General features: G+C 42.9%; 1 protein-coding gene and 1 pseudogene across 1 annotated transcript in view; both read right to left on the bottom strand.

Moving 5' to 3' along the window:
• Window positions 1–7,287: 7,287 nt before the first annotated feature.
• Window positions 7,288–23,864, bottom strand: part of RALA (RAS like proto-oncogene A) — a 70,377-nt gene continuing 53,800 nt past the window's right edge. Inside the window, exons 2-5 of the mRNA XM_020885357.2 lie at window positions 20,448–20,600; window positions 18,076–18,284; window positions 12,748–12,922; window positions 7,288–9,255 (exon numbers count right to left, since the gene is read on the bottom strand). Coding sequence (XP_020741016.1) covers window positions 9,133–9,255; window positions 12,748–12,922; window positions 18,076–18,284; window positions 20,448–20,561 — 621 coding nt within the window. The 5' untranslated portion in view covers window positions 20,562–20,600 and the 3' untranslated portion in view covers window positions 7,288–9,132. The remainder of the gene's footprint in view (window positions 9,256–12,747; window positions 12,923–18,075; window positions 18,285–20,447; window positions 20,601–23,864) is intronic.
• Window positions 12,898–16,577, bottom strand: LOC139034801 (probable N-acetyltransferase 14 pseudogene; annotated as a pseudogene).

The raw sequence follows: 23,864 nt of genomic DNA, 5'->3' as shown, positions 1-23,864 counted from the left end.
ACTGTCTTCCAAAGGGCCTATACCATTTTGCATTCCCACCAGCAATAAATGAGAATACTTACTGTTCCACAGTCTCACCAGCACTTGGTGTTGTCATTCTAATAGGTGTGTAGTACTATCACCTTGTTGCTTTAGTTTGCATCTCCTTGATGACCCATGATGTGGAATGTTTTTTCATGTGCTTGTTTGTTATCTGAATATCTTCTTTGATGAGGTGTCTCTTAGGCCCATTTAAAAAAATTGGGTTATTTTCTTAACGTTAAGATTGAAGAATTCATTGCATATTTTGTACAACAGTCCTTTAACAGATGTGTGTTTTGCAAATATTTTCTCTCAGTCTGTGACTTGTCATCTAACTCTTCTGACAGTGTCTTAAATTTGCATTTCCCTAATGGCTAAAGATGACGAACATCTTTTCATGTGTTTATTCGCCACTTATGTTTCTTTCGTCCATTTTCTGATTGCTTTTTCTTTAATGTTGAGTTTTGAGCGTTCTCTATATATTCTAGGTTTGAGGACTTTGGCTACATGTAATCATATAATTAAGAAAATTAATTTCAATTATGTGGGTAATACATGAATGCATCCTTCATTTAAAAATGACAGGATAGGACTTCCCTGGTGGCTCAGTGGTAAAGAATCTACCTGCCAATGCAGGAAACACAGGTGTGATCCCTGATCTGAGAAGAGCCCACATGCTGAGGAGCATCTAAGCCCATGCACCACAGCTATTGAGCCTGTGCCCTAGAGCCCAGGAATTGCAACTACTGAAGCCCGTGCACTCTAGAGCCTGTGCTCCGCAACAAGAGAAGCCTGTGTATCACAGCTAGAGAGTAGCCCCTGCTCACTGCAGTTACAGAAAAGTCTGTGTAGCAACAAAGACCCGGCACAGCCAAAAATAATTTTTTTCTTTTTAAAAAGCTGTCAACCTGACAATCCCCCAGGTTGACCTAAAATGCTTTTTTTTTAAAAAAAGGATAAAGTTTAAACCCTCAAATCCTTTCCCTTTTCAGCATTCTCTCATGAGTAACCATTATTATGTATTTCAGTATATTCGTCTAGATTAAAAAAATTAGCTTTCTCAAGATAAACAAACTCATAGATGTATATGGTGTTGTTTGTATACGGGTTTTACAAAAAAGTTATAATGTTTGTACCATGGTCAAAGATATATTTTTAAATAAAAAAAAAAAGCTTTTGGCAGCATTGTGTGACATGTGGGATCTTAGTTTCCCGACTAGGGATTGAACTCATGTCCCCTGCATTGCAAGCACAGCGTCTTAACCATTGGACTGCCAGGGAAGTCCCAAAGACGCATGTTTGACCCAAGAATATTTTAAAGACTTTTCTATACTGATAAATATCTCTAGACTGTCCCTTCAAACTGTTGTATAGTATGGATTGTCTATGTTTCTTCAGCCAATTCCTCACTTTCCAGACATTTAGGTAGTTCTCAGTGTTCTTCTGGTAAGCAGTGCTACAGTGAGCCACCTTGGGCATGACTCTGGGCACATGTGCAGTTATTTCTTTAGAGAGATAGAGAAAAAGGGAATTTTATGAATGTTAAGATATATGGTTTTCATATTTGAAGACTCTGCCATACTGCCCCCTCCCCCACCTGGATTTGTGTTTCCCCACATCTTGGACATCACTTATCTTTTGACTACAAGGTCCACCCACTATTTTATATCCCAACTATCTACCAACTGCAAAGAGGTGGGTCTTGAACTGGAGTGGGATTTTTTTTCTTTTTGGCCATGCCATACGACTTTCAGGTTCTTAGTTCCCCAACCAGGGATCAAACCCACACCACTTGCATTGGAAATGTGAAGTCTTGAGCCATTGGACCACTAGGAAAGTCCTGTGTGGGATTTAGACGTGTTCCTAGTGAGAGTCACACTTAATGGGTGCTTTCTATGTCACATGCTCTCAGTTCCTCTTTTTTTTTAATCTTTTGGCCACAGGGCATGTGGGATCTTAGTTCTATTATGAATTGTCATTGACTAGAGGAGACTAAGGAGACCCGAAGACTAAGTTCAAACTGAATTCCAAGTTCCTTCTAAGCCAACTTCGAGGTATCCAGAAACATCATTCAAATACCTTTTCACCAAATTGGCACCCATTACAAAGATCAGTCTGTAAACAACAGAGTTGGCAATAGTTCAGTTCAATCTCTCAGTTGTGTCCGACTCTGTGACCCCATGGGTTGAAGCATGCCAGGCTTCCCTGGCCATCACAAACTCCCAGAGCTTACTCAAACTCATGTCCATTGAGTTGGTGACACCATCCTACCATCTCATCCTCTGTTATCCCATTCTCCTCCAGCATTCAATCGTTGCCAGCACCAGGGTCTTTTCCAATGAGTCAGTTCTTTGCATCAGGTGGCCAAAGGATGGGAGTTTCAGCTTCAGCATCAGTCCTTCCAATGAATATTCAGGACTAATTTCCTTTAGGATGGACTGGTTGGATCTCCTTGCTGTCCAAGGGACTCTTAGGAGTCTTCTCCAACATCACAGTTCAAAAGCATCAATTCTTTGGCACTCAGCTTTCTTTATAGTCCAAGTCTCACATCCATACATGACTAATGGAAAAACTATAGCTTTGACTCAGTTCAGTTCAGTTGCTCAGTCGTGTCCGACTCTTTGTGACCCCATCAATCGAAACACGCCAGGTCTCCCTGTCCATCACCAACTCCTGGAGTCTATCCAGACCCATGTCCATCGAGTTGGTGATGCCATCCAGCCATCTCATCCTCTGTCATCCCCTTCTCCTCCTGCCCCCAATCCTTCCAGCATTAGGGTCTTTTCAAATGAGTCAACTCTTAGCATGAGGTGGCCAAAGTACTGGAGTTTCAGCTTCAACATCAGTCCTTCCAATGAACACCCAGGACTGATTTCCTTTAGGATGGACTAGTTGGATCTCCTTGCAGTCCAAGGGACTCTCAAGAGTCTTCTCCAACACCACAATTCACAGCATCAATTCTTCGGTGCTAAGCTTTCTTCACCGTCCAACTCTCACATCCATACATGACTACTGGAAAAAACATAGTCTTGACTAGACGGACCTTTGTTGGCAAAGTAATGTCTCTGCTTTTTAATATGCTATCTAGGTTGGTCATAACTTTCCTTCCAAGGAATAAGTGTCTTTTAATTTCATGGCTGCAATCACCATCTGCAGGGATTTTGGAGCCCAGAAAAATAAAGTCTGACACTGTTTCCACGGTTTCCTCATCTATTTGCCATGAAGTGATGGGACCGGATGCCATGATCTTAGTTTTTTGAATATTGAGCTTTAAGCCAACTTTTTCACTCTCCTCTTTCACTTTCATCAAGAGGCTCTTTAGTTCTTCTTCACTTTCTGCCATAACGGTGGTATCATCTGCATATCTGAGGTTATTGATATTTCTCCCGGCAATCTTGATTCCAGCTTGTGCTTCTTCCAGCCCAGCATTTCTCATGATGTACTCTGCATATAAGTTGAATAAGCAGGATGACAATACACAGCCTTGATGTACTCCTTTTCCTATTTGGAACCAGTCTGTTGTTCCATGTCCAGTTCTAACTGTTGCTTCCTGACCTGCATACAGGGTTCTCAAGAGGCAGGTCAGGTGGTCTGATATTCCATCTTTTTCAGAATTTTCTACAGTTTATTGTGATTCATATAGCCAAAGGCTTTGGCATAGTCAATAAAGCAGAAATAGATGTTTTTCTGGAACTCTACCAGTAATGTTGAAGAAGCTGACGTTGAACGGTTCTATGAAGACCTACAAGACCTTTTAGAACTAACACCAAAAAAAGATTCCTTTTCATTATAGGGGACTGGAATGCAAAAGTAGGAAGTCAAGAAACACCTTCAATAACAGGCAGATTTGTCCTTAGAGTACAGAATGAAGCAGGGCAAAGGCTAATAGAGTTTTGCCAAGAGAATGCAATGGTCATAGCAAACACCCTCTTCCAACAACACAAGAGGACTCTACACATGGACATCACCAGATGGTCAACACCGAAATCAGATTGATTACATTCTTTGCAGCTAAAGATGGAGAAGCTCTATACAGTCAGCAAAAACAAGACTGGGAGCGGACTGTAGATCAGATCATGAACTCCTTATTGCCAAATTCAGACTTAAATTGAAGAAAGTAGGGAGAAATCACTAGATCATTCAGGTATGACTGAAATCAAATCCCTTATGATTATACAGTGGAAGTGAGAAATAGATTTAAGGGACTACATCTGATAGAGTGCCTGATGAACTATGGATGGAGGTTCGTGACACTGTATAGGAGACAGGGATTAAGACCATCCCCATGGAAAAGAAACGTAAAAAAGCAAAATGGCTGTCTGAGGAGGGCTTACAAATAGCCATGAAAAGAAGAGAGGCAAAAAGCAAAGGAAAGATATTCCCATCTGAATGTAGAGTTCCAAAGAATAGCAAGGAGAGATAAAGAAGCCTTCCTCAGTGATCAATGCAAAGAAATAGAGTAAAACAACAGAATGGGAAAGACTAGAAATCTCTTCAAGAAAATTAGAGATACTAAGGGAACATTTCATGCAAAGATGGGCTCAATAAAGGACAGAAATGGTATGGACCTAACAGAAGCAGAAGATATTAAGAAGAGGTGGCAAGAATACACAGAACTGTACAAAAAAGATCTTCACAACCCAGATAATCATGATGGTGTGATCACTCACCTAGAGCCAGACATCCTGGAATGTGAAGTCAAGTGGGTCTTAGAAAGCATCACTATGAACAAAGCTAGTGGAGGTGATGGAATTCCAGTTGAGCTATTTCAAATCCTGAAAGATGATGCTGTGAAAGTGCTGCAGTCAATATGCCAGCAAATTTGGAAAACTCAGAAGTGGCCACAGGACTGGAAAAGGTCAGTTTTCATTCCAATCCCAAAGAAAGGCAATGCCAAAGAATGCTCAAACTATCACACAGCTGCACTCCTCTCACACACTAGAAAAGTGATGCTCAAAATTCTCCAAGCTAGGCTTCAGTAATACGTGAACTGTGAACTTCCAGATGTTCAAGCTGGTTTTAGAAAGGGCAGAGGAACCAGAGATCAAACTGCCAATAGCTTTGACTAGATGGACCTTTTTTGGCAAAGTAATGCCTCTGCTTTTTAATATGCTGTCTAGGTTGGTCATAAACAAGAGTTTGCATGTAATGGTGCAATGCTCAGGGCAACAGCATGCGATTCCTTGGGCCAAGGCCCAGAAGTTAGCTCTCATACCTGCTTCTTTCCCTTCTAATTCAACAAGGCTTGACTTTTACTTTTTGGTTGTTTGACTTTGTCCTTAGGAGCACTTTCTAGCTGCTAGGAGCTTGCAAGCACCTGAACACTTTGGCTGTTTTCTTTCCTTAGGGCTTTTGATAAAAGTGATCTTGTTCTTCTATCTGATTAGCTGTGTAAGTTATCACAGTTCTCACGGCCTTTTTTTTTTTTTTTTTCCCCTTGGCTGTACTGCATGGCTTGGAGGATCTTATTTCCCTGAGGATTGAACTTGGCCCTGGCAGTGAAAGCGCCGAGTCCTAACCACTGGACCATCATGGCCTTTCTTAAACAGATGTTAAATGCTCTCTGGGCCCCTCACTCTCCCCAGAAATGGTGCTTCTGTGAGGACTGAGAATACAGATGGCTGAACGTCCCTCCCTATCTACCTTCATGCGTCTCCAGGCAGCTGTCCACAACAGCTGCAGGCAGTGCTGTTGGGGCAAATGACTAGGAAATTTTTTGCAGTTAAAGAAACGTAGGATACAGGCTTCTTGCCTGCCAAAGAATGCTGCCTCCTGACTGATGTTATGGAAAAAGCACTGTAAGGCTGACTGCACAGCTGAGCTCTGCACAAGGTTTTCCCTCCACACTTGATTTTTCTCTTAGCAACCAGGCTGCATGCCCAAGAGGCCTCTTGGTTCACAGCAACCTCCGCAAGCTCTCTGAAGGAAATCAGCTTGGGGAAAATCCTGGATGTTCCCCCCATAGTACAGGCCCCTGAATCATTAACTCTGTCCTCTACTCCTTCACTGTGCAGGGATTCAGAGCATGGACTTGGGACCAGACTACTTTGTTTCCAATCTGTTAATAATTTTGCCATTTTTTGGCTCTGGGCAAGTTATTCAACTTAGTTTTTCCATCTGGAAGATAAGGGCTAGGATAGCAAGTACCTCAAAAAGTTAATATTAAATTAAAAAATACACAGTATCTTGCATGTAGAATGCACTGTTTGCTATTATATGAGTTTACAGTTGTAAAAAATAGGGTGTCTGGCCCAGGATAAAGAGACCTAATCTCTCATCTTTTTAAAACTTGCTTTCCTTGTAGGTCCTTTCCTCTGTGTGAATCTGTACTTGTCCTGAACTCATCATGCCTGTCCTTTCACCTATTATATTCGCAGCAGTGCCCACAGTAGGTGGTTCATAAAAACCTATCACAAACTAAGGGCATGAATGAAGGACTCCATTGGTCTGTCCACTCTTCACTTTCAAAGCAATTTGCTAAAGGGGACTTTTAATGATGGATTTTTTTTAAAAAAAGGATTAGTTTGAAAACTATTAAGTTCTGGTAAATGCTTTGATAGTTTTAAATTTTATGTTTTGTTACAAAATTTTGAAAATGACATTCTGATTCACTTTGAGACAACTCAATCTAACCTTTTAGTATATAATGTTCAACATCATGCCCCTGATTGGTGTTAAGAATGGGTCCATACAGTGAGATTAAAATTATGCCAATTATAAATGTGCTCACTGCTTATGAATTAAGAAATTAAAGTGAATTGGATTTTGAAGGGTTGTGTTCAATGTTGGGCCAGATCATTTCTAGCCCAGGGGCTGTGTGACGACTGTTTTCCAGACAGACATCAAATGTGAGTGAAAGCCTGAAGTATGATGAGATGGTAGGGGGAGAGGGGATTCCTCCTACCACAATCTGGAAATGGAATTGTCTCTGGGGATCAGTCTGATTTACAAAATGAATATAAAGCGGCCACCTACCCACTCAGGAGTCGAGTAGTATTTGAAAAGTCAAGTACAATGGAGGGCTCTGGTGACAGCAGAAGAGTGCCTTCCATGCAACTGTGCATGTGGGGCCCTGCCATTTCTGAGCCTTGCTTAAACCTGAGTAATGATGGTCCTGTGACCGAGGACATCTGGCACAGGATTCTTCTCACACAGAAGTCCCTAAACTGATAGCTCAAAAGACTGAGGTGTTTTCAAGTCTCTGGTAAGGATGCCCAGGTTGAATTTTACATGTTCTATTGTAAACATCAAGTAACACCACAAACATTTAAAAAAAGAAAGTTTATTGGTCTTTAAATGGCTCAAATTGCAAATAAACCAGTCGGGTAGTGGCATCAGCCTAAGACATGTGATGCGTCTTTGTCATTTGGCTTCATAGCACCTCAGTACCCAGGAGAGGAAAGGTCTCAAAGCACAGTCACAACATTAGTGGTTAGGACCCCTGGTTAAATGAGACAGCAACAAGTACACGTGGAGATTGCTGGGCCCGCAGGGCTGCGCTTACATGGGGAGCTTTAATTCTGCACACGGCATAGCCTATGGAAAATACGAAATGAAAGATGTACATCTCAAACCCTTTAAGGACACATATTTAACATGACAAGCTGGATGTAGTATCTAAAGAGTTCAGTTCCTAAGTAGCCTATTTGTGTTAGCTTTACGTACACATCTGTTACCTGGAATGCCTGAACACATCTTTGACTTGCTGAAATTAAGACTGAGCATAAAGAAAGCAAAACTTTATTGAAACAACTGCCCTAGTCCCATTCCGAAGAAAAGAAAAATCTGATGGTGATATATTTCCCATTGAAATTATGTCCCTTCAGTGGGCATGCCGTACAATGGGGACACAGCCTACTGTTTGGTGGCAAACATGTTTTCTGCACTATCCTCAGGTTTGGCTGTTCGATGTTAACTTTAGGAAAATGTAACTACAGTGTTCTTCATTATGAACACAGACTACAAACACTCCTAGTAACTCCCGCACAGCCAAACTGCAACCTCAGGAATACAAATTTAGAAGTTAACAGATGGCAAGCACAACTACTTTCCCGAAGTGGTCTAGTGCAAAACGCATTAGCACCGTGGACACTTTTCTTATGCCCTGCTCCAAAGAGATCAAAATCTTAACACATGCTCACCACTTGCATAAAAGGATTTCCAGGGATCAGCATCTTCAAGAATAAGGGTTCACTGAGACATACTGAATCCTCATAGTCTAAAATTATCTTACAAGTATATGCTGGTCCTTCATTTTTAAACTACCTTACAGTTAATTAAAAGCAATCAAGGGGCTCTGGAACTTCATTTTCAAGAACCAGAGTATGGCACACATTTTACATTTGGACAGACTCTAGCAGTTATTTCTTGAGCATCTTCTATACAAAAGTTGTTCTCCATCCCGACACGTATTCTCTCACAAGGACACGTGGGCAGTGGGTCCACAGCACTATGAGGATACAACCCAGAATGATGTAACCAGGTATCTTTCAGTTTCTAAATTAAGGCATATTAAAAAATTTCCATGTACAAGTTTACACCACTTTTCTAAGTTAATCACCAGGTAATTAATGCAGGTTCACAGATGAATTACTCTCAATTGAACTATATGCAACAATCATGCCAGTCACTTTTTCTTCTATATTTTGCATAACAATGGTTAAAAAAAAGTGGTACAGTTTAACTATCATGTTCACAATTGTCATTTTTTTTTCAAGGCAGTAGAAGACCAAGACATTTTAAAATGGTTATAAAATTTAAGCTTTATAATAAACCAGAGGAAGTAGCCTTTCCTCCCATTGTCCACCCCCATTCTCACCTCTCGAACAGTTCAAGAAAGACTGCCGGCAAAACACAAGCGCCCACGCTACATTCAGGACCGTGATAAATGTAGGCAATTATGAAATAAGTTGAACTTTGCTTCTTGGTGAAGCCACATTAATTTCTTTTTAAGTGAATTTGACTTTCAGTGCAGTTCCAATTCATGCTTTTAGAGATACATAACAATTTCCAAAATGTTAAAGTAATTTCAGTCAATTGAGCCTTCAATGGCAAAGCTTATAAATTATATTTATTAGTATGGTCAAGATAAGAAAGGAGTTTGGGCTCTGATTATAAAATGCAGCATCTTTCTCTGATTCTCTTGGCTAAACTTTTCCTCTTCTTTTTTCCATTCTTTTCTTTGCTGTCTTCCATCTTTCTGGCCCGAATTTCCCTCATTAAATCAAAAAATACCTACAAAGAAGAAAACAGAATAAAGCAAGTAGATAATATGTGCTTGGTACATCTCTGAATTACAGCAGTAAACACTGGGAGTAATATATGAATATTAAAGAGATCTTATTTGGGGAATACAAAGATAGGAAAGTAAATAACTAAAATCTGCTTCTTCCAAGTACATTAAAAAAATGGGAAAACAGGAAGATTTTCTAAACTACACTTTCGGGTAAAATCTGCTTACATAATATAACGTAATCTTCCATCTGAATTTTCAAGATAAAAATAAAAAAGCACTGCAAGTGATAGCTCCGAAGATGTAACCCAGTGGATTACATTTGAGTAATTAATAATTAGCAAATATATTTTATCAATTACTATTTTAAAGTAATCTAATAAAAGTTTCATTTATTAACCTTTCTTCAGCCCCGTTTTTAAAAACAGCTGTGGAAAATGACTGCTTCCTTTAGTATTCTGATACCAGGCACTAGAAAATAATTGCTTGTTGCACAGTATTTTAGGATTTATCAATTTTTGTCTGTCTAGAAATTGGCAAATAATGGGAGATATTAGCATAATAATTTAAAAGCTATTAGTATAATAATTTAAAAGTTCAATATCACTAACAAGTGTCTGTGCATGCATGCATGCTAAGTTGCTTCAGTTGTGTCCGACTCTGTGCAACTCTTTGGACTCTAGCCCACCAGGCTCCTCTGTCCATGGGATTCTCCAGGCAAGTGTCTGAGGGCACAATGAGTTGGGCCTGAAGGATGTGGACTCACACTGTGGCTGAAGAGTTGCTGCACATTACTTTTCTGCAGCCACTGAGGTGCTTGTGAAAAATGCATCTACCTGGTGGCAGCCATAGGTACTAGATTCTTGCATATCCCCCTGAGACACACACACATGTGCCTGTGTGCATGATGTGTTTCAAACACAGATGGCAGCAAACTACAGTTACTGCTACTGTTCTGTATTTCATTTCCTAATGCTGAAGATCAGCACATTAAGCTCTACCTTCATTTTAAAAAAATACTTATTTTTGGCCTGCTAGGTCTTCACTGCTGCTGGAAGTTTTCTCTAGTTGTGGTGAGCGGGGGCTACTCTTAGTTGCGGTGCACAGGCTTTTCTCATTGCAGTGGCTTCTCCTGTCGCAGAGCACAGGCTCCAGGTGTGTGGGCTTCAGTACTTGCAGCACACAGGCTCAGTAGTTGCAGCGCACAGGCTTACTTGCTCCGCGGCATAGTGAGATCTTCATGGTCTAGGGATGAACCTGGGTCCCCTACACTGGGAGGCAGATTCTTATCAACTGTACTACCAGGGAAGTTATCTTCATTTCTTTTTAATGGCTGTACAATATTCCATTATATGGATGTTGCTGCTGCTGCTGCTAAGTTGCTTCATTGTGTCTGACTCTGTGCGACCCCAGAGATGGCAGCCCACCAGGCTCCCGTGTCCCTGGGATTCTCCAGGCAAGAACACTGGAGTGGGTTGCCATTTCCTTCTCCAGTGCATGAAAGTGAAAAAAGAAAGTGAAATTGCTCAGTCATGTCTGACTCTTAGCAACCCCATGGACCACAGCCTACCAGGCTCCTCTGTCCACGGGATTTTCCAGGCAAGAGTACCGGAGTGGGGTGCCATTGCCTTCTCCATATATGGATGCACCAGCCTTTAAAATAGTCTGTTATTGGGCACTTGGATATTTCCAGTCTTTTGTTTCTACAGATAATGCTTCAGTGATTACTGCTGAACATACTTATGCATGGATGTATGACTTTATACAAATTTTAGAACTTGAATTAGTGGGGCCATAATTTTGATAGATAATTACCAAATTGCCCTTCCACGAACATATGAGCATTCCTTTCCCCTCCTCCCCATACTCCTGTCAACAGTATTATCATCAGTCTTGTTGCTTTATTCCCCAATGTAACAGGTAAAAAAAAGTCCTGTTTTTAAATTGTGCTTCCTATTTTAAGTTAGACTAAGCCGCTTTTAAACTTTAAAAGCAATTTGTACTTCTTTCTACAACAAGGGTGTCTATATTTTTTGACTGTTTTCCCATTGGGTTGCTGGTCTTTTTCTCCCCCTCCTGTGATAACTGTGACAACGTACATGACTGTACTTTCCCGGGGCCTCTGATGCCAGCAGGTGACACCACAGGACTGCTGCAAGCCTCAGAGCTGGACAGCTACTGTTCACCTCTCCTCCCCATTCCCCTTAGTTCAAACAGGTTTTAGTGTGTGTTCTACCATCTGCTTGAGATATTAAACAGGATGAAACAAAGTATATATATGCTAAGATACTGTTCTGTGGTGCCTTTCAAAACCATATACACAGTGAATCTTAAACTATATTTCATTAGTATATTAAAAAATATTTGCTGTAACTAGCAGAAACTGGTTTACTGAGTAAAACTCTTGTAGCATGTTGTAATGGTATCCTGGACTTAGAGGAATCTGACCGTGTGACTGGAAAAAAAAAGTGAGCTTAAAATGACAATGTCTTCACACCTACAGTAAACAGGCAGAAAGAACCTCTAAGCTTTTAACATCAGGATTTCCGGACCAGGGTTATGGATCTACAGACACAGCAGAGCAGCTCACCAACACCTGCGGACACCTAGGGCAGCGTTACTTCAAGTGCGGTCCGCCACCCCACCTGCACACCCAGGAGCTAGCTGGATCTGCAAATGCTTAGGACTCACCCCAGAGCAAACTAATCCAAGTCTCTGGAGAAGACCCAGGAACCTAAGTTTATCAGGCTTTGTAGGCAATCCTTCTGCATGTTAGTTTTCCTGAGGCACTTGTAGGGCCGGGATACTTGGGGACTGAAAAGGCCTCCCTGGAAGGGCTCCCACCCAGAGCTGCTCCAGCCCCACCAGCAGGCTTCCTGAACGCGGACAGTGGTGTCGGGGGCTGGATGAACGGCACCCGGGAAGGCTCCAAGGTGTTCCTTATCCGGTCTCCGGGAAGGGCCAATCTGCACAAAGTGCAAAGATGAGGGAAGACGGCAGAGGAGTTCTCCTTCCCCTGGGTGGAGAGGGGGGCGAGCGGGTGGAGATCAGAGGAGGAGAGTGGGGAGTGCAGCTGTGGTAACAGAGATTTCAAAACCCTCTCCCTCGGGGCTCCTTCATCTTGGGAGCCACCTTCACTTGGGAGAACTTAAGTGGGGATGGGCAGGTGGCAGCTCAGAGATTCTCCAGCCAATCAGGAAAAGAAAAGGGGGAAAAAAAAAGAGGGGGGATTCAGGTCAGGAATCTGGCCAGTGCTTTAAAAAAAAGTACATCTTGCTGTGGTTGTCTCATGTTTTTATGCCCCTTGGGAACCTAAGGAGAAGGTGAAGTCAAGAAAGTCCTAACACAGTGTACTTGAGCATTCAGGGCTGATAAACATCAACGTGTATTAAATCTCTGAAAGTCTCAACAGACTCTCTAGACACAGATGGAGCCGAGTTAAGCAAATCAACCTATTTCAACATGATGTCGTGGTGAGGAGGGTCCCCTTTTACCTTGTCAACATTGGCCCGCGTCTTGGCAGATGTTTCCACATAGTTAACGTTCCACTGGTCGGCTCTGGTTTTCGCCTCTTCTACGGAAACCTGCCTTTTATCTTCCAAATCTGATTTGTTTCCAACAAGCAGAAATGGAACGTTCTCATCTTCTTTTACTCTTAAAATCTGCTCCCTGGATAAGAGGAAATGAGCAAGAAATATCTCTATGTGTTAGAATAACAAATAACACATGCAGGCATTTATTTATGCTTCTGAACAATGAGCTCATTTATTACACAGGCGGAAACCAGCAGCACGCCTTCCTTTATCTACCCTCAATCATTTGAGCTTCACATTCACTTCATTGATGGAGGAAAAATACACCAAAGAAGAGTACAAATATGGCAGTAGAGGCATGAAGTGAAAGTATCAAATGCAACTTCATTCTAAATGCCTTGTTTTTAAAACCTTTTTTACATTTTGGCCAGGCTGCGTGGCATGTGGGATCTTGGTTCCCCAACCAGGGATTGAACCTGCACCCCCTGCAGTGGAAGTGCAGAGTCTTAACTACTGGACTGTCAGGAAAGTCCCTCTAAAGGCTTTTTCAAAACAAACTCTTTACATTAGAATGATTTCAGATTTACAGAGAAGGTGTGAAGATAGGACAGAGTTCCTGTATGTCCCCACACCCGGTTTCCCCTGTTGTCAACACAATTTATGAAGTACCACTGATACAAGTATACCTTGTTATACTGCAATTAGCTTTACTGTGCTTTGCAGATACTGCTTTCTCTTTTTTAACAGACTGAAGGTTTGCATCCCCCTGTGTCAAGCTAGTCCATCAGGGCCACTTTTCCAACAGCATTTGCTCACTCTGTGTCTCTGTGTCACATTCTGGTAATTCTCACAATATTTTAAACTTTTCCATTATCATTAAATTTGTTAGGGTGATCAGTGACCTTTCTGATGACTGTAATCATTACCGGCATTTTTGCTTAAAGTGATGCTCCCTTTGGAGTTTGAGAGACAATTATAAAATTTTAGAATAGAAAAGCACCTTTACAAACTGGTCAAGCTTCATTTTTATTTTGAGGAAAGTGAGAACCACAAAAGGCAACAGGGTTTTCTAACATTTCTATTGAACACTTATAAGCGCTCTAAGTTATATGTGGGCAAATGTGCCAAATGTGGGTATCAGGGATACTGAAATGGGTAAGAAATGGGTTCTGTTTCCAAGTGTTTTTACCTTGTCAGGAAAAACACACAGCATACAGAAATCAATCTCAGTGTCAGAGTGTGGTGAGTGTGCTACTGGGGCTGTGCAAAGTATATCACAATCACCAATGAGGAAACAGTGGATTCTGCCTTCGTGATAGGAGGCCCAGGAAGGCTACATTTAGGAGCTGACAATTATTAGAGAAATGCAAATCAAAACTACATTGATGTACCACCTCACACCATTATTAAAAAGTCTACAAATAGCAAATGCTGGAGAGGGCATGGAGAAACAGGAGTCCTCCTACACTGTTGGTGGGAGTGTAAATTTGTGCAGTCATTGTGGAAAATAGTATGGAAGGTCCTCAGAAAACTAAGAATTACCACATGATCCAGCAACCCCACTCCTAGACATATATCCAGAAAAAACTCTAATTCAAAAAAGATACATGTGCCCCTGTGTTCTCAGCAGCACTAGTCGCAACAGCAAAGACACCGAAATGGCCTAAATGTCCATCAACAGATGAGTGAATGCATAAAGAAGATATGGTGCCTATAAAATGGAATACTACTCAGCCATAAGAAAGAATGAAATAATGCCATTTGCAGCAATGTGGATGCAACTAGAGATGATCATACCACGTGAAGCAAGTCAGAAAGAGAAATACCATATGATATCACTTATGTATGGAATCTAAAATATGATATAAATGAACCTATCTACGGAAAAAGACTTAGACACAGAAGAGAGGCTTGGGGTTGCCAAGGAGGAATGGGTTGGGGGAGTTTGGGATTAGCAGATGCAAACTATTACATATAAAATGGATACACAACAAGGTCCCACTGTATAGCACAGAGAACTACACTCAATATCCTATGATAAAGCATAATGGAAAAGAATATAAAAAAATAATTAGGTATGTAAAACTGAATCACTCTGCTGTATAGCTGAAATTAACATGTCATTGTAAATCAACTATACTTCAATAAAAGATTTTTAAAAATCAACTACAATAAAAAAAGTTAAGAGGAGGAGCTGACATTGTGCTATACTTTGCAGGTCAGATCATGTGAGTGCCTACTCTCTATCACCATTCAGACCACCTCAAAAGTGGCTTTCCTACTCCTGGTCAGTTACCAGGAACATTTTTTATTTATGGGAAGGGCAATACATTGGAGGTAGGACAAGAGGGTAATGAATGATTCACTTATTTTCTGTAATAGCAACAGCCCAAGACTTTTTCTCTTGGCGTAAAAATACCTCATTCCCTTGAGATACCACTCTGGCTTTGGTGACTATGGTGACAAAATGTATTCCATTACTTAGAACAGAATCTGCTATAGAATAAGCACGCAAATATTTTTTGAAAGAAAGAATAAGCACTGACTGGTAACTTACTTTTTTTTTTTCCAGCGGTTACAGGCTTTATTAACAAACGGGTGTAAAAAACCAGATGGGTCTGGCCGCCCCTCTGGGCTCCCACCTTCCTGGGGAGGGGGGCTGGCCGGGCTGCCCTGTGCCCACCACCCCCTCCCTGGGGCTCTCTCCAGGCAGACAACCCTCCCCTGCAGAGGCTTCACTCAGCCCCTTCTGCCTCCACAGCCGCACCCCCTGCAAACAAGGGTATCGCCCCCCACCCACTGCCCCGGGGTGGGGGTGGTCCTTGTCCCTGCCCCAGTCCTAGCCCGGGTGTGGGGCATACTTGCTTGGCTTCCTCTCCTGCCACATGTCATAGCGCAAGCGACACAGGCTTGGCAGACAAAAGAGATTTCTCAGTGCAGACAGAATCTGAGGCAGGGCTTGGACGGGTTGACCTCTCTAAGAAGTTCAAACACTAGGGACGGGTGTCAGGCTGTGGCAGGGTCTCTTGCCCTCTGCTGGGCCCTGGGTGGGTGGGTGTTCAGGGAGGGAAGGTGTGGAAGTGCCTGCACACAGTGGGTGCTGAGTGCTGCCTGTCCTCCTTCCCAGGGGTGGAGTCACAGTTCCTTGCTGAACTCCCGCACCAGCGTGTAGCCCATGCAGCCCCAGCTCCCCTCGGCCTGGTAGCCACAGCCCTCCAGCAGCCCGGCCACACCTCACGCCGCCACGGCCACCGGGACCACGAGGCGCGCCCGGGGCTCCCCCATGCCGCCGGCCCAGGCTCGCACCCGGGCCTCGGCAAAGGCCAGCAGGCGCCTGCCGACGCCTCGGCGGCGGTGCCAGCGGGACACTGAGAGGCGGGTGACCCGGGCCCCGTCCCCGGAGCCCGGGGCTAGGGCCAGGACCCCGCACACGTCCCCCGAGCCCCGCACTGCCACCCAGGGCCCCCCGAGGCCGCCCGGCGGGGGCAGCGAGCCCCAACGGGCCCGCAGGCCCAGCTTCATGGCCGCCACAGCCAGGAACATGGGCAGAAGGAGGGCCAGGGCAAAGGAGGCCAGGACGAAGCGAAGGCCGCTGCTGGCCGCAGCCAGGAGGAGCAGGGCCGGCGGCCGGGTCAGCGCATGAAGGGCCACGCGGTTCTCCGTGTCCTTCACGCCAGCCTTCAGCATCTCCAGCACTAAAGGTTTCTCATCTTCCCTCATCTTCCGCACCGACAGGTGGCTGGGGGCCATGGCAGCCCCCAGGTCGCGCGCCCCCAAAGGAGCAGGCGTGTACCTGCGGCCCCGACCGGGGAACGAGCGGAGGTGGCCCAGAGCCCTCCGGCAGGGGTCGACGGGAAGGCAGGGCCCTGGCGGCGGCGGGGCGGGAGCGGGGGCCGGGGAGGGGGCGGGGGCGCGCTCCCTCCCAACGGCCCCCGGCGCGAGGCACCCAACCTTTATCTGCGGCCTCTTGCGCACACAAACCCCGACGTCGCCGCCGGTGCGTCATGACGCCACGTTCGCCGAGGCCCCGCCCCTCTACCCCATTGGTAACTTTCAATATGTCTCTCAGGGATAGAAGTTACCAGAATCTGCCACTCTTTTCACTTTATCATGTACAAAAACTTTTTCCTTACAGAAACCAGCAAACTTAATTTTACAAATAAATTTACATTTCCTAAGTTTCTCAGTGACATGCTTTTCTGCAAAGAAGCTTCTCTTAGAATCTTTTGAGTTCTTGAGACTTTCATCTATACATGAAGAGGAATGCTTTGTGTAAGCCCTGGTTCAGTTTCCTGCCCAAACATTAGGGATGATGTCTTTCCTCATCTTTAGAAATCTTTGTTATCCTTCAAGATTATCTATCTCTTGAAGGCCTCCAACTCCTCTCCTCTCCTGGATCCCATGTAACAGCCACTGTCCATATCTTCTTTATCACTAACTGACACTGGGTTTCACGCCTTATTCAACTCAGCTGTGTGAATGTTGAAAAGAGAGGTTATATTATATGCTTCCTTTGCACCTGCCCCACAATACCAAAGCAGATCATGTGTACGTAAATAAAAATACATAAAGAATATTTGTTTTTATGCATGCTATATTATGACACTACTCAAGAACTTATTTATGCTGTATTTTTCTTATGTATAGAGAGAATACCTCTCCCCTTTATCACTTCCCCAATCCCCTCTCCCAAATCAAGTGGAGGACGGATTTCGATTAAACAAACAGTAAATAAGATACTAAAAAGATTGTATAACAATCTACGTGTCAATCTATGGTGGTATTATTTTCAGTAAAAGTTCAGTGTGTGTTTGAGGAGGATGGCGATGTGCCTGCTGGGCACGACACAGGCGCTGAGACACGCGTGACTAACACAGAAAGACTCAAAATCTGGGTCAGAGAGCCGTGATGCGATCCAGGCGTCTGCTTTCACGGCAGCAGCGGTACTGTACTCCAAGGGGAAATACTTCAGGAACACACGAGGAGACTCTGCGTGTGCGGGCTGTCACACTCCGGCTGCACTGCAGCTGGCGCGGGCAGAGCCGGCCGGGAGGTGAGGGGCCGGGAGGTGAGGGGCCTGGAGGTGAGGGCCGGGAGGTGAGGGGCCTGGAGGTGAGGGGCTGCGCCCTGCACGTGTGAGCGCACGCGCACGGAGGACAGCCACGCTGAGGTCAGAGAGGGACCCAGCACAGCGGGAGGGAAGGACAGTCAGGTTAGGAGCCTCCCGCCGCCCACTCGCTGCTGAGGAGGCAGCTGTTCGCAGTGTCGTGACACGACCGCCTGACGTACCTGAAGTCGGCTGTGGCTGCAAAGGACTCCATTTCTGTAATGGAGAAGACACAGAGGAAGCCCTCGCCGCTGCGGAAGTAGTTGTCCCTAATGGCCGCGTAGTCCTCCTGCCCCGCTGTGTCCAGGATGTCAATCTGCACCTCCTCCCCGTCCAGCACCACCTTCTTCCGATAGCTGTCGGCCTTGGTCGGCTCGTAGTCCTCCACAAACTGGGAATGAGGGAAATCACTTCCATTTCTAAATCACCTTTACTTTTCAAAGTTCCTTATTTTGAAATACTGATTCACACGAAGGTGCCAAAATAGTACTGAGAGGCCACACGTAGCCTTCATTAAATTTTCCCTAGTGGTAAAAGCTACATTTCATTTAAATTTCCATCGTAGACAATTCAGAGGTCTTTTCTTTTACAAAAAGTGGAGGTTGAACAGCTCTAGGCGATTGACAGCTTGAAAACCGTGACTCTTTTCTTCCTTAAAACACTATATCTGCAAAAACTATTACATAGGTATTTTATCAAATGTTCTTAAATCCTTTTTTGTGACTCCAAATACAAATTTTCATGTCAGAATTGTAGAAAATGACTTCAAAGTCAATATTTAGGTAAGAATTGAAAGCATGGTTAAATCTTTTCTTTCTCCAAAATGAACCGAGGCAAAAAAGTGACTTATACCACTCTGTAGAATGTCAAATCTTGAACTTTGAGATTTCTCCCCTGTCTTCCCACTTTTAAAAATAGCATAATTAAACAACTTTACAATTGTACTTCTTTTACTCTCTAAATCTCACTTTGATAGTTTTGATCACAGTATCATTGTTGGTGTGTGTATACATAGATATACACACATACTTTTGTGGGCTTTTAATTAGTTCCTATAAATAGTTACCTGATATTTTCTTATTTATTTGCTCAATGTCTAAATCCCCATACTAGAATTTAACCCCTGGGGGCGGGGACCTTGACCAGTCTATTCATCGATGTCTCCTCAAAGCCTCGAAGAGTGTCTGGTACATGGAGACACTCAACAAGTATTTACTGAGAAACCAAACATAGTATATTTGTAACTGTAAAAGATATAGAACATTCTACCATAATTACAGGCTATTATTTAACAAATATCAAATATTTATAAACATTTATGAATATTTGATGAATATATTCAGTTATTGTATCTGATAATATTATGAATATTAAATGAAAGCTTAATCATTCATCAAACATCAGACATACGAACATTCTTACTTTTGACTGCCTTACTGTCAAGAAGGGGACTGATTTAAGGATTAATTTAAAGAAAAGCAGCTATTCAGGTGACTAGTATGAAGAACAGAACTGAACAGATAAATTAGCAATTCCATTTAAAATACCATTTCAATTTTCCCACTCCAAATTGTTTATCATAAGCAGGACAACTTCAGGATTTAAGAGTTCTGTGTGAGAAGAAATTAATACAATATTGTAAACCAACTACACTTAATAAAATTTTTTTTTAAAGTTCTCTGTGTATGGAAGAAATGCTGATGAGCAGGCAATGAAGAGACACTGGGTGATAAAAATCTGCAGGATAGTTTTCTCAGAAGACCAGGTTTAACACTGAGTTACTCATCAGAGGTCACTCTACGTGGGCAGGCTGGGTGACTTCTGTTTTCTCATCTGTAAAACGAGCATACCACTACCTACCACACAAGACTGTTGTGAGAACCAGGTAAGAAAGAGTAACCATAAATCCTTACTTCTATTTGGGAGGAAGAAGAATTGAGGAAAAATGCTTAAATTTGATTAGCAACTCAAATCATTTAGTCTTAATAACAATGCTCTATGGAAAAAATACATTGCTGTATATAGGCTGAGACCTTAACTTTGGGGCCATAAAGTCTAATACAAATACATGCACACAAATCTGTAACCTGTTAAGTTATTTTATTTCAGGGACACAGCCTTCACCTGCTTAGTGGTGAGTGTAGTACCAGGCCAAATATATAATAAATAACTGATTTTTTTCATTGAGTTATTAAAGGATACCTTATATATGTTAACCTCAAGTCTCAATCAGGTACTATATCTACCAGTTCTATTAATTCAAGGTGGGTCTCACTATTAAGACACTAAAAAAAAGTCACATATTGCTCAGAGACAGGTACTGTTTTCACTTTTGTTCTGTTTTTTAAAAGCATAACGTTTTTAAGGACCTTGAACTCTCAACTTTGTAAATCAAGCTGTACACAAATGTTGACTCTGAATTTAAAACCAGGAAAAAAATGATCAGTAGCTTTCAAAGACTCAAGGAATCCATCCAAAACACAACCAAAACTAAGCTAGAGAAATACTCTGTGCAAGCCCCAACTTTGACATCCATGATGCCATCGGCGCTTACCTCATCATACATGAACTGCAGAGTCAGCGCAGACTTGCCCACACCACCGCTGCCCACCATGATGACTTTGTGTAAGGCCAAAGAATTCTGACCCTTGGGCTTATTCGCAGCCATCTCGTGTCACAGAGTTTTCACCAAAGGATTAAGAAGACTCTATAAAGAATGAAAGAACAAGTAATGCTCAATACATTCTTTGTCAGAATTCCAGTGTATGAAAGAGATAGGCTTCAAGTTACTAGTTCCTTAGGCTTCAAGTTACTAGTTCCCATTCTGCTATGATTTTAAACAGATGGCAAATGAAGTATGCTCATTTGTGGGAAGAACCACTTATCAGAAAACACCATGGCAATAAGACAAGTATATGACTCAAGGGCATTTATCTTATAATAGTTTTCAGTAATGAGTTTGCTGACCGAAAGCGAAAGCTTCCCAGGGCAACCACACTCTGACAGTAATGCAGTATTGGCTGTAAGAGAATATGGTCACACAGATTACAAAGCAGGCTGAACGATCACTTTGTTTCCACATTAATCTCTGTTGGCAATAATTAAAGAGACGTTTCTTCTAACTTCAGTAAGAAACAACTGACCAAAAAAAAAAAAAGAGAGAAAAGAAACTTTATCCCGACAACTTGGAAGTTGAAGTATAAGTAGAATCTAACACTGTGCACCCCAGCTCCCAAGGATCACGTTACTGGAACATCTGTATATACTGTGATGGGATGGGTAACCTAACTTAAATACATGAATCTAGCATGCCCTCACTTTCCTTAGAACACGCATTTGTTTACTACATTTATGTGCTCAGTGCGGAAAGACCAGTTTCCCCCAGGAGCTAGCTGTAGTGGTGATGCACGCTAATGGTACCCAGTTACCTTTGGTCATGGTGCCAGTCCTTAGAAAAAGAGGTGGTAAGGTCAGAGCAAACATGGAGTCTGTGTGGAGGCCCATGCAAGAAGACTTTTTGTTTTTAGAGGTTGGAGGGGGCGGTTCCTTCTTTAGAGGTTAGAGGTACCTTCTCAGCATCTCTGACTTGTTTCGGTCACAGCATACCTTTCACAAGCTGCAACTCACAGGAACGCCCCTTACGCTGCCCACTTCTCCATCTCATGCTCATTCATCTCTCCCAGTTTGGCTGCATCAGACCCACACTGGTCTCTCTTGATTCTTCACATGCTCTTCTCTGCCTCCTGGCCTTTATCATGCCGTTTCCCCCATTTGGCATATTCTTGGCTAACTCCTCTCAGTTTTGAGGTTTCAGCTTACCTGAAACTCCCCACCTAAACTAGGCTCTCCCCTGCTCTGTGCTCACATGGTACATGATACCTTTCCTTCATAACCATTAACATGAGCTGGAACTGCTTAAGTGTGTTCTTCCTAATATAGGTCTTCTTCCTAAAATACTGGAAGCAACTTGAATATGGGTGCTGTGTCTGCTTATTTACTTGACTTGGCAACATCAGTACATGTATGTCAAAGGAACAAATAAATGTTGGAGTCTGACTTAACCTGGGGAGTGCTTTGGATGGTACTGGTATAAAGCAGTTACTGCTACTAGAGATTCCATCACAAGTTCAGGTGAGGACAGTCAGCTTTGGGTTTGTGCTCCACACGTTGGTTATGCAGGGCACCCAAGAGCTGGATGTTGCTCAGGACGCCCCAGAAATCATGCCCATTTGCCTGTCTGCCCAATACAGAAAAGTCTTAAGGAAAAAAAAACCCAAATCTTGCTATCCATATAACAACAGGAGTAAGTTGAGACATATTTGAGAGAGTCACAGTATACCTTTCACAAGCTGCAACTTGTGAGCATAACTGAGATCACACTATATACGCAATTTTTGATACTATTACTCTTATGTCATAAACATTTTTTAGTAGAGGCAACTTGAACTGTGAAGCGTATGATAAGGAATCCACATTTGAAGGCTAGTAGTTCAATTTAACTCAATAAACAAGGATTGAGTCCCTCTTTTTCCTGGACACGAAGGACAAAATCATTGGATTCTAAATGATTACCACTGCTCAGAAACAGTGAAAATTAACAGTGTACTTCAGATAAGCAGAAGTCTAAAAGACACCTCATCTAAGAAAGTTTATGGAGCATGCTGTTGCTGGCATTCCTAATGAAGGCAGGAAATGACTTACTTCTCACTCTTATGATCTTTACTTGCTGGCAGCTGTAATCACTTCATGGCTACGTAACTACCATTTTATTTTTAAAACAGTTATACCACAAGAGCTGAGGGTGTTACCGTATCAATTAATATTCTAAGAGTTGAGTATGTATGCTTTTAAAGCAAAAAATTAGTTAGCAGTAACACCAACTGGGTTAAAACACTTTCCCTTTCAGAAAAATTAACAATTCAGTCTGTGACTTAAAAAATGCAGAGATTCCCAAAGACAGTTTCCCAAAGTGCAAACATTCCTCAGTAACTATGAGGTGCAGATCCCTTACTTTTAAGAGGCTATCCAGGAAAAGATCCCACCAAGGAGACACTCCTCAGCCCCAATTAAAAAACCTGGCTTTCCACAACTCAGGTCCCAATCCCTGGTCTAGATGTTAGAACCTAAGACAACACACATAGAAATAAGACTCTTCCACTGGTGCTAAGTGCAATGGAGAACACAGAGGCACTGGGATAAAGACAGTGGGGACAGGCTACTTTAACCAGGATGGCCAAGGGTGACTCCTGTGATGAGGCAGCATTTGAGCTGAGATCTGAATTTTATAAAGAAACCAGCCAGCTCTGAGGGAAAAGCACTCTAGACACAGGGAAAGACAAGTGCAGAGGCCCAAGACAGCAGAGGGTTTGCCCCATTCTAGGGGCTGGATGAAGGCCAGAGTGGACGGCGTCCATGAGTATCAGGGAGCGTAAACGGGAGGTGAGACAGAGAGGGAGCAGAGACTAAATCATAAGAAGCCTTGAAGGCCATGGAAAGGTGTTTGAGTTTCATTGTAACTGTAATGGGAAGTCTCTGGAGAGGGTGTAAGCAAGACTGTGACGTAATTTCATCCCTTTTTAAAAAGATTACCATGGCTGGTGTGTGGAGAATGAATGGAAGTTGTGCAAGGGCTGAAAGCACAGGAATCTCTCCCACAGGCCATGACTAAGTCTGGCAGATGGAGGCTGCCAGTCATCTTGGGAAGAGTCATTTCATCACTGAGACGGAAACCATAGCCTGAATGGGGTGAGCTGAGGGGAAAACAGAAGGTGCAGAGACGAGCTTTGAAGACCAATGGAGAAACGGGGCCAGAGATGAACATAGACTTTAGTGTGGGTTGCTTCTTAAATATTCTTAAGGGATGTTTATAAGACAATCATCTAAAAGAGGCAGAAACTAATGATGAAGAAGAGACAGTGCCTCTAGGAGCAAAGTGACTCTATTAGTCGTAGACCAGAGGAGTAGGGACCCC

The sequence above is a fragment of the Odocoileus virginianus genome, chromosome 1 (genome assembly GCF_023699985.2).
Source record: "Odocoileus virginianus isolate 20LAN1187 ecotype Illinois chromosome 1, Ovbor_1.2, whole genome shotgun sequence".
NCBI lineage: Eukaryota > Metazoa > Chordata > Mammalia > Artiodactyla > Cervidae > Odocoileus > Odocoileus virginianus.
This window is presented reverse-complemented; position numbering and strand designations above follow the sequence as displayed.